The 12,261-nt window shown below is 38.7% G+C and overlaps 1 protein-coding gene across 1 annotated transcript in view; it reads left to right on the top strand.

The window, feature by feature from the left end:
* The window catches only part of sgcz (sarcoglycan zeta), a 246,419-nt gene that overhangs the window by 192,382 nt on the left and 41,776 nt on the right, over nucleotides 1-12,261 (top strand). Inside the window, exon 4 of the mRNA XM_058045963.2 lies at nucleotides 6,888-6,975. Coding sequence (XP_057901946.1) covers nucleotides 6,888-6,975 — 88 coding nt within the window. The remainder of the gene's footprint in view (nucleotides 1-6,887; nucleotides 6,976-12,261) is intronic.

Genomic DNA, 12,261 nt, shown 5'->3' with positions numbered 1-12,261 from the left:
AATTCTCAAGTGGTACAATTAGGATAAGGTCTAAATATTACCAAAAACATGATATAATAAATGCATACCTGAGGATCTCATCAAAAAAGAACTATGCACACACACATCACCTCTTTTGTATGGCCAGTTCCATTTGTATTGTTATGGTTGCTATAGAAGTTGGAGCCCCTGCCATTGTGAAAAATATATTATATCTGACTGCTTTGACATCCACTTGAAAACCTGTGCACATTTTCACATTGAATACAACACTTTGGGTTGGTGTGGTTAAATTAATTTGAAAACAATGTTTCTTCTATAACCCACTTTATAAATCTTAACGCTTGATTTTTGTTTGTCTTCTTAACCCAGATTTTATTATTTTGCAGTACAATCTTACTGGAAATTTCCATATGTACAAACAAAATACCTGTGGGTAGATGAAACGCAAGTAACAACACGGCCAAGCAAATCAGCTTACAAGGTCTTAGCAGCAGACAACAGTGAATGAGACAGCAAGTGAGATGGACAGGCTGAAAGCTGTTATTAGGCCCATCTGTACATTTGCCCCGAGGCTATGATGACAAGCCAACAGTCCACAGCTTACTGTTATAGTACTAATTACACTAACTGCCTTGGGCCGCTAGCCCTCTGCTCTGCCTGCATCTATAATCAAAGCCAAATCAAACTATTAACGGAACTAATGGCACAGTGGTACACAGATTGTTGTGGTAGCTCATGAGCCCCTGTAACTTTTTTTTATGCTTGTCCTGCTTGTGTTCTTTGATGGGAGATTAAGGCCTTGGATAAGATAGCCGAAGCGAGAAACACCACAGAAATACACTGAAAATTAAAGTGAACATGGTCAGAAGTATTTGGCCACAACTCTGAGGTGATAAATTCAGTTCCATCACAGCAAATAGATGGAGCATAAGCATATAGCCTAATGCAGAAAGGATGTAGTGATGTTGTCTATGCACCAATGGTTTATGTTGACAAGTGACATCTTCATCGTCAACTTACAAAGACATTTTGTACAATTTTGTGCTTTCAACTTTGTGGGAACAGTTCCACGTACAAAGAAAGGTGAACCAGTGACGTGCTATACATATCACTATATTGGCAGTTACTATGGTACCTATTATGTCATTGGATGGTCATATCACCTCGTACTTCTGTACAAGGTACATTATAAAAAAAAAATTTAAACTGTATTATGGAAAGCAGGAAGTGAACAAATGTAACAGTTACTGATTGTAAAAGTACCAGATGGAGGGATAGGACTTAATAAGTTTTGCTTCTTCCTACTCCTTTTGGACATGTGGAACTGTGAACTGATTATGTGGTGCATTCAATTGTAATCTGATGCATGTTCAAATGAAATAAAACCATTACCATTACCATTACTACTTAAATCTGAAATATATTATGAGATATCTCATAATAAATTACTGAATTTGCAGAGAAAGGCAAGCACATGTGCATGACACTTGTCAGGTAATTTGCATAAAACTAAATATGTTATGTTTTACATAAAACATCAAATGCATTACAAAAGGCTGTGAAAGACAATGCAAAGTATTTAATATGCATTACGAAAAATGTGCGAAATATGTTGCTAAAATCTGGGGAGAAATACATTGGATGCAGATGGATGATGAAATGATAGGATTCTGTTATGCATATATAATGGCTGTCTATGCATTTCCAAGAATGGACGCTTAAGTGAATATAGTAAGTGAATATGTGTGTGTGTGTGCCTGCCTGAGGATATTTTTGTCTTATGTTATAATATTACAAACAATAATAAAACTGAGGCTTGCTCTTATAACATTATGTGATATGGTTGACGAAGAAATGCTGTAGGCTGGTGTAGTTATGTTGTTTTGTTTAATCTGTGTTCTTATTCAAAAGCATTGTGTATGTGAACACGGTGTTGGATTATGTCATGTCTTATCGGAGCTACTCTCATCTGTATTCATATTGAATCTGAGGGAAATGTGCTTTAGATGTGTTGATAGTCGGATTAAAAGTGCGTTTGACATTTGACATTTTAAAAAAAAATTTCAACAATCAATAATGTTGCCTACAGATTACAGAGTACAGATTTAAATACAGAAACTCTTGGTATGTTTGCTTGTTGTATCTGATATTTTAGTCATTTTAACAAGGTCTGTCAGGTCGCAGTCACATTAAGCAAGTGGTCTTCACCTCCAAAAGGATAAATAGCAGAAAATGGATGATGTTAGTGCTTATATGCAATTTGTCTAATCCCACACACAAACAGTTGTGTATTAGTCACCCCCTGAGCAGTCACTGTTGTGTGTATTCACCGCGAGTACAACAACAGGTACATTGCATCAGTCCATTTACAGAGCAATTGTGCTGGCAGATGTGCAATTCATGTGAGTTTTGTACATATGATGAAATATGATGCAGAGGTGTCGATACACAATTTATTTCATTGTTAAATTTCATAAATTTTTTATCAACACTTCTTTTTTACGAATACTTTAATTATCATGATTCTGTACATCAGCCCAAAAGAAAATGCCATATGTGTATTCTTATTTTTGTATAGTAATGTGTGTATATGAATGTAAGGGTGAGTCATAATGGAACAAACGTTATTAGGAACCCATCACCTAGACCAAAGCGGTTTGCAGTCATAATTCCTCTCTAAATTGTCCACACATGTGAATGTGAGTGTGGCTGTGACTGGTGACCAGTTCAGGCTGGAGCTCACCTGTTACCGCGAACAGAATAAGCAATAGATCAGAATAATAGTAATAATAAAGCAACAGGTTTATGGTGCTACCAGTACAAGCATGGAGTGCAGCCATCCCTGCACTCATTTGTAATGATGAATAGTATGGATGAGCCGGATACTCAGATTGTTTATACAGATACTTTATACAGATAATGCATGCAACATAAGTTTGCAACGCAAGTATGCAACGAGTACGTCTGGTCATTATCCCTTTCCATGTTTAAAGAAAATGCTCATTCTGTTTTTCTGTTCATGCTGTGTGATTGGCCAGTTGCTATAGATAATTATCGGCCTTATATCAGCATAAAAATGCAATATTGGTTCATATTGGTATCAGATTTTTTTTCCAATTAATATTAAATTGCAGTTAAAAAAAATTCAAACGCTGTTTCTAACACATATCTGTTCATTCCACCACAGCAGATATGTCATGTTACACATATGGGTGTTAGTATCAGTTGATATAGGTATCGAAATTGAGAGTTGAACAATATCGACAAATCGTTTTTTGGCAAAAAAGCCAATATCGGACATACCTAGTTACGTCAGTCACTTATGCATCAGGTAGCACGGCCGCTTTTTTCTTTGAAATGTTAATGTTAATGTTAATTTTCAGTTGGAAGTCTGGTCACATCATTAGGTACACATGCACAGTAGCTGCATCACTTTTCCTGTGTGGCTATGGTGAAATATTACACCACTCTCAAAATGTTGCTGTATGCACGTTTTTGATTAAAAATACAGTGAACAAGGCTATTTCCCTGTTTGGCATCACTGCATGTGTGCATTAATCACCAATTTCACACAGATTAAAAAACTGAATTAATAAAATAATTTAATAATGACGTCTTACAGATCACTCACACACATACACAGTACACATATAGTGAAATAATAAGAAATATAGCAACTTCTGATCAATCCATGCCAATTTCAGACCTATGTACATCCAGCCCATTCCAGATTAAACCACGGCCACTGTCTGATTATGCCTCGCCCACCCCGAGTATAGATACAGATAATTTAGATTGGTGAACAGATACACATAGTGGTGTACTCGCTCATGCCTAATTAATAGTCACACACAGGTCTGTAATTAATAAGGAACAAATTAATGATGTTCCGCGTGGCAATAAACTCCGACTGCAGGTACATGACTTCTAAATAAGCAGTAAAGCTAAATCTAGTGACGTTATCTTTCGACACGTCACAATATTTGGTGTTTTTATGAACATGAATTAGCTTCTGCTTAATATGCTTTATTTACAGTTCTAATTTCCATTCATTTGCATATGGGAGCTTAATGAAATAATTTTCAGTATACAGTCGCATTTCCAGATGACTGTGCAGTACACTAAGTGAATGGGATCAGGGCCGCTCATACGCACTGCCCATTGAGCTGGAATGATGTGGAGAACATTACATCTGTCAAGCCGCACAAAGCAGCCATACACTTTAAACAGAGTGGAAAGATAATATAGTGAAGCCTATCACACGCCCTGTTGAAAATAATTAATCCAGTGTGCATGCTTTGAGAAGCACATGAGAACCACAATGCACATTAAACCATTTTGTTGTCTAGTCTACCTGAATGATTGTGTTTGGTTGCAATGACCGTTGTGACCATTCACATAACTTTAATTAGAACTTCTCTGATTAGTTAGTGTGTATTAGAGAGAGACAGAAAGAGTATGTGCACATCTATGATTAGTCTGTGTTTGTAATTACATTGTGTGTAAGATTGCATGGTTGTTTGTTACCCTTGAGCCAGGTGTGCCATTCTTTGTCTACATGTGTGTGTATGTCTGGTCCCTAAACTGTCTCATGTGCTGCACATTCCACAGGAAACCATACAAAAATAGGAAAGGAGAAAGCAAGAGAGAGAAGGAAAAGGTATACAAGGTGATACAAGGGAAGGATTGTTGGCGAGGGAGGAATCTTTCTATTTTTGTAAAGCAACAACTCTACAATTATAACACAACTGTCATTGAGAATGCAGCAAGGCATTCATTTGGGGGAAACCTGGAGAGAAACTGAGTCACATGTGAGCTATTCAATTAATGCAGCCAAAACAAAAAAAGCAATTTCAAACAATAAAGAGGGGGAATGAGTGAGCGAAAGAGAAAGAGGGAAGGAAATGATGTGAAAGCAGAGATAAAATTAGAAAAAAAAAAAGAGAGTGACACAAGAACAAGAACATTTTCTCCAGTGTGTGTAGGAAAATGCTACACATGGATACAAATGCAATGGAGGAGGAGAGATGGCAGCCTTGAACACACCTCTTGAATATCAACTAAAGCATCTCAATCAGGTGCTAACAAGTGGAGCAAAGTCATATTGTCCTTTTAAACCATTTACAGTTGTTCCCAAATGTAATACAGCCAAAAAAGCGAATGATAAGACCAAAGCTTGAAAACCAAATTTTCTCATAATAATTTCTAAAACACAATGTAACAATATGTTAAACACATTTTCTGGTTTGTACTTGCACAATCATCAAAACACTTAAGGTATTTGTAAGAAATATTTATTTCTTTGGCACGGTGATCAAGTGGTTAGCGCGCAGGTCACACAGCTAGGAGACCTGGGTTTGATTCCCCCATCGGCCATCTCTGTGTGGAGTTTGCATGTTCTCCCCGTGCATACGTGGGTTTTCTCCAGGTACTCCGGTTGCCTCCAAAAACATGCTAGGTTAATTGGTGACTCCAAATTGTCCATAGGTATGAATGTGAGTGTGAATGGTTGTTTGTCTATATGTGCCCTGTGATTGGCTGGCGAAAGTTGAGGGTGTACCCGCCTCTCGCCTAAAGACAGTCTTGAGGTAGAAAATTAAATGAAATTAAATGAAAATGTATTTCTTTGTAATAAAACTCTAAATACTGCAACCAACTTCAGTGTTTTGTGTAATCAGCATGTTCCTGTTGGTTTGTTTTTGTTTCAAAATGGTGCATGTGTGTATCATTTTGTTGCTCGATTGTCATTGTTTGTCAAGGTATTGGTAGGTTTTGATTGTGGTCTCATTTTGACAGAGCTGTGAGGTGTTCTACAAAATGTGCTTGTGTGTAGAATTTCGAAAAAGGATGCCAAATTTTGCAAAATGTGTATAAGCAATCGGAAAAAACTAAATATTTGTAAGCATTTTAAGGCTGTGAACCCCATCGTGGTTGGAATGTTTTCGTTTTCCTACAGTTTTCTTTAAAACGGAGACACATAACAAATAATGATTTGGGCCAGTGTGTGTGTAATGATGATTTGACTGCGGTTTACTGCAAAAAAAAGTTGAACTGAGCAAGTATTCAGCTCTAATGGTCTACTCTTTAAAGTGGTTTGTTAATGCACTAGAGTGAAACAACATCTACTTGGCCTTCCCATCCGCTCCCGTACTCCCTCCTTTCATCTCTGTGTTTGCCGTTTTATCATTTATCATTTTCATTCATCCTTTACAGGTGTATTACTTTGGTTTTTTGCATGAAATTGTTTTGTATTTGGGGCATCTGGAATGGATTCATTAGATTTACATAATTTAATTAGGTTTTCGTTTGTTTTGTTTTTTCGTCTGACCTTTTAGAACAGGGCATCTCTGTGTGGAGTTTGCATGTTCGCCCTGTGCATGTGTGGGTTTTCTCCAGGGACTCCGGCTTCCTCCCACATTCCAAAAACATGCTAGGTTAATTGAATGTGAGTGTGAATGGTTGTTTGTCTATCGGCATAGAAAATAGATGGATGAAAGTTCTAGAGAGTTATGCCATCAGGTAGAGCCTGGAGACCAAGTGAGTCAGCTTTTTTCTGAAGTCACCCACACACCAGTGACCCCCAGATATACAGTGTGACCCACAGACCCACTTCTCCACAAACTGAATGGGCCTACAAGATTGGACTATTTTGTACATGTCAAACTGTGAAAACAACTTTCTGGAGCCCACACTTTTTGTTAACCTCTGGAAATAGCTTCTTACCACCATACAAGAAAGTTTTGTGTTTTTGCATAACCCTAACTGACCAAGCAAGGGAACAAATTGTATTAAAACAACACAAGTCTTTCTTTCTCAGTTTTACTTGATATCTTCTGTCTACTGCAGATGTCTATAGAAGAACAGTTGCACCATTTGTTCTAAAAGATCTCCCCGTCTCTTTGCAGGACAGTCCACTAATCATGCAGTCTGATAGAAATGTGACTATCAATGCTCGGAATGGCGAGGGACAACTGACTGGTCAGCTCACCGTGGGTAAGGCACAACCACACACGCACGCAGAAACACACAGAGTATGAGATAAAAAAAAAGCACATAAAAGCATATAGATCATTTCTCAACGGACATTAAGTTATATTGCTTTGTTTTTGCTTGACTTCCTAAATGCATTTACCCCCTGTGTTTACTAAACTAAATACTATCTGTTTCCATTAGGCTTTTGCACTGAGCCTGAAAGCAATTTTTTCTTTGCCTGAGTCATTTTTATCAGCTCTAAATGGATTAGGGAGGGGCTATTGTTCTTCAGAGGACATAATTTTGAGCATATGTCGCATGTATGACATCTTCCTATATCTTCCTATAGAATTCAATAACCCATCCAAGCATGCAAAGACTGGAAATCTGATATGAAAATTTGCATGTTACATTACTTTGGATGAAAAATGTGTCTGACGGTGTGTTTGTGTGACTCATTTTCATTTATCCAGCAGTAAGGACAATGTGATGTGTTTAAATGTATTGGTTCTGATAGGAATTTACCAGCTCATGTGTAAAGATTATTTTCTGGGAGACAAGTACATTAAATATCCAGTAGTATTAGAGAGTACTTAGCTTCTTGATGTGGACAAGGTAAAAAGAGATTGATATGGTTTAACTAATTAGGAGACTGCAACAACGAGAACCAGATTTATGACAACCAAGTTATGATTAATGTGTTGTTTACAATCAAGCTGTGTGTGTGTGTGTGGTGGAGGACTGTAGTAAACAGTGAAACTTTGGTTAGAGTCCACCCCATGATTTTTAACATTGAGGGGCCTTGGGGCCTTGGTATTGAGATGTGGACTCCATAGAGCAGCTATACACCTGCACAGAAAGCTTTCTAGATCTTCCAGAATCTGCACCTATACTTCCTTGGATTTCCAAAACAATCTGTTTTGGATGGATGGATGCCAAGTCAAAGTTTTGGTGTGTTCAATGTTAAAAAACATGAGGTGGACTCTAACCATGCTACTCACGGCATGCTCTGCTGTGATTGGTCACACTCTCAAGCAGTGTGGACTACTTCCAGACTACTGCCGGACTACTACAGAGCCCCACTAATTGTGTTGGTATTGGATTTGATGATAAATGAATGAAACCTTTAGCTACTTGAAAAGGGTGGTAACATAGGCATGGCTGATGCTCAGAAACTAGACGTGAGGACGTCACGTCTACTAAGTGCAGACAACCGGTAGTGGAAATGTGGTCATTACACTTTTTTGCAGGACTACCCGTGTTTAAAAACATTCGGGTAGACCCACTGATCGTTGTGATAAAGGCTATTTGTAACTCCAGACATTGGTAAGCTTGTTATTTGCATGATGGCAGGTAAGACACGGTGGAATCTTCCACAGAAGAGTGCTGCAGAGCGGGGAGGAGGGTAGGTTTACCCTGGCACAGCCATTCAAGGAAGGCTCCCTGTGATGTCACAGTGTTCAGAGCCATCCTTAACTTCTTTGTGCACAAACTTCATTATCTGAAACTTTGACATCGTTTAACATGAGAATAACAAAGTTCTAACAACATTTATAAGTCAGAAAAGTGGAAAAAGAATAATAGGCCCCCTTTAAGGGACAAACTAAATTGAAGTATGTGGGCGTAGTGGGTTTGTTTATTGTCATGGAACAACCTTGATAAATAACCACATTCAGTAGTATCAGTTATATTTAGAAAAAAAAAAACTACTCAAAGGGGTCTGTGACACATTTCACAGCTGAGACTAGCAACTGTGGATTTTACCACCCACACCGCCTTTGCTGTGTGCTCGTTTGGTCTCTGTCAGAAAGCGCGGGTTACACCAGTCATAGCAGTATGGGGTCTATGACTCTGAAAATATAAAGAAATATGCACAGCATATAAAACAGTGAAGTGGCTTGTCACTGTAATATTCTCAAAGTGACTACCTTTGTTTCCTTGACATGTGGTTTTTGTACCATGAAAGCCTGCACGTTTTTGGTCCTTAGCTTAAAGTAAAACTACATTCTACTACCAGAAGGTAAGGCTACATATTGAAGCTGCTGCCACTGATGCTGTGTTTTTTTTGCATTTGAGTTTGGTGTGGGTGGGCAATTCTGTGTTGTTTTGTGAAATCAATGCACCCAGGAAGAAAGTTAAAAAGACCAATACGGCAAAATACTGTAAAAATTGTTATCTGTTCTGAATGCTGCAGCGGAGGTGGAGCTGATCGTGGATGGGATCAACGTTTTAAAGCAAGTATTGGCCAATCAGTGATACCCATATCACTAGTGATCATATTTGTAGCTTATTTCAAGCCAAACAAAGCCAATTTACCAAACAGGAACAAAATGCTGGTATTCACAACTCACGTTTTCTATTTCACAATGCCTAGTCTAATCGAGTCTAAACTGAAAACCTGAATGAAACACAGATTTTTCCACCTTTGCTGGGTCGCTCCAGCTACATGTGTCCACATGTGTCCATACTAAGGCGGTACTAATTCCTCAATTTTGCCCACACTCACAAGTACACTGGGTCGGAACTGGGGCTTTATAGCCGCTGCCCTATGGATGATCACATTGCCAGCCTCAAACTCACCAGTGTTCGGCCCCAAATGCCGTCTCACACACGACAGACATGCTTGTTCTAATGCTGCAGCGGGGGCAGAGCTGATCGGTGCAGGGGATCTGCGTTTTAAAGCAAGTATCAGCTGATGTCGATACCGTTCTTTTTCACTGATACCGATATGTGGCCAATTGATCGGATCACCCCTAACATATATAGATAGATATATATATATAGAGAGAGAGAGATATAGATATATATAGATATATGCACCAAATATATATGCACATTGCATATAATCTTTTCTCCATAAGCTGACCAAACTCTCATAAAGTCTGGATACACATGCTCAGTGTTGTCTACTCTCAGACTTCGAAAGTTGGAAATCCCTGACAGCTCCTTTCCGACTGTTAAAGCACCCCAAAGCAGCTTGCCTCACCAAGAAAGCTACTTTAATTCTGATGTATGTGAATATGTCTGCATGGCTATCTTGGAGTCGGCAGAATCAGTCTGTAAAATTGGTCGGCGCGACAGTCTGCAGTCAATTTAGTCAGGCCGCTAGAGGATGACATGAACTGTGTTGCATGACCTACCTTCACACACACACACACACACACACACACACATTGGACAAGGCAAGGCAAGTACTAGTTTGGAATGTTCCCCTGCATACAAATGCCTTTACATACACATCAAAATACAGTGCACACAGACCTTGTGACAACTGTCTTCACACGGACACTTTGAGCCCAGATTCCCCCACCCGTACAAGCTGACAAACACACACACACACGTACACACACACACACACACACTTATTTTAAAGGCTTAAGTGGCTTCTTGATAAGATAGAATGGAGCAGAATGGATTCTCTTGAGGATCCTCTGGAAATCCCCCAGTCTTGGCCTGCCATTACTTCCAGTTGCCTTTGTGCTGACTCTGCAACACATTCACCTCTTTCTCTCTCACACACATAAAGATCCAAATAAAAAACATGTACTTACCCCTGTACAGCATACTCAGAGGTATTATTATAAATCCTAGAAAAAAACAACACCGACACACTTAAACCACATCTGAAGAATAAATATCCCACCAGGGTAAAGCCCTTATCAGTATTCCATCACAAAAGGAATAACTACTGGCACGGAATCATGTCACTGGCATGGAAAGCTCAAATAAATGTAAATCGTGCACGGTTTTCAGATTATGAGGTGAGCCTCCCCTGAGAGGCGCCACAAGACTTCAGGAAAGGGATTGCAACTTGACAAAAACTGAAGAAAAAAAACATATTTGACAAAAACTGGTAATCTACCTCTAGTTATGCCAAAAGCAGAATAAATAGTTTTATAATTCCTATGGATCTTTAAGCATTCAAAAGCCTGGAATAGTAATATCAAAGCTGACTTTAATGCCTCTGTCAATATAGTGACAAATTGGTTGTACATGTATTCATACATTATGTTTTCTTTTGCTCAGTTTAAGTAAGTGAAATTGTTTGACTCTGTTCAAAGAGCACTTGTTAAAAAGCTCAATAACAACAAAAACAGACTTTGTCTTTTCTTAAAGAGCTGTGTTTTAGGAGAACGGATGCAAGGCCAAAACCCTCCAATAATGCGGGGCAGGGAGCAACAAAATTCCAACATAATTTGCTTTGCAAACTGGTGTTGACAGAGATAATTGCTTTGCAAAATTACAGAAATTACTGAAAGCGAGATCAGGGCACAGTGACTTTTGGAGACCCTCGTCACTGCATGTGGACTAAAATTGCGTCTATTTTACTCTGTGAAATGTTTCTCAAATGAAAACATTCAAATCAAAGCACTGACCTACGCCTCATTCACTGCCTCAAACTGTCTGAAAAACATAATGTTGAGTCACAGCCATCTCATTGACCTGTTTAAGTGTTCCTGAAGCTTTTTCTTTGGACTGTAAAAATCAATAATGCAGAGGATGAGGCAGAACTGCATTTTATTTAGTTAGGAGTGTTATTGCCAGCTATTCTAACACTTTTGAAAGCTTAATCACAATCCTGTAGCTCAGTGTCATGCAGGTATGTGATAGGTGATTCTACTGGTTTTGTGTGTTTTCTTTTATTTCCCTGTGGTGACAAATAATACTCACTTTTTAAGTGCCTTAACTTAAGTTTCAAAAACACACTTAAAATGTGAGCTCCCTTGAGGATCCATCTGCTGCAGAAAAGATTCTGAGTACGCTTGTTGGCCTTGGGCACTTCATCTCATTTTTATTGCTCTCACTCACTTCCTTTCATTCCTCCTTCTCTTCTTTCTCTCCATCCTCTCAGTCGCTGTCAGCTCATTTATGTGAGTGAGAACCTTTCATCTTTGTCTTCTTAATGGCGAACCATAAAGATGATGTGTGGACCTTGAGTTTTGAAGCCTTACCCTTTCACCTACCTAGGTGGTGATGTAACAGCATTAGAGGTGGAATCCCTGCCATCAAAAGGAATAGACAATTTCTATTGGTTAAAGCAGTTATAAACCATAAAATATGAAACATCACAAATGACATAAATGGAAAACCATCATAAGTTAAAGTTCCGCCTGTGCTGTAACGCCTTTTGTCTATGTCTCTGACACCACAGCAGATCTGTTGTAGTTCACCCTAAAGTTGTTGTCGTTGAGGTCAGGGCTCTGAAGTTCTTCAACACCAAAGCATCCATTTATTGACCTTGCTATATACACTGAGAAAGCACAAGAGACTTCCACAAACTGTTCCGGCAATGTTCGATGTCTCAAA

This window comes from Doryrhamphus excisus, linkage group LG9 (assembly GCF_037039965.1).
Source record: "Doryrhamphus excisus strain RoL-2023G ecotype Guam linkage group LG9, RoL_Dexc_Guam_v1.1, whole genome shotgun sequence".
Classification (NCBI taxonomy): Eukaryota; Metazoa; Chordata; class Actinopteri; order Syngnathiformes; family Syngnathidae; genus Doryrhamphus; species Doryrhamphus excisus.
This window is presented reverse-complemented; position numbering and strand designations above follow the sequence as displayed.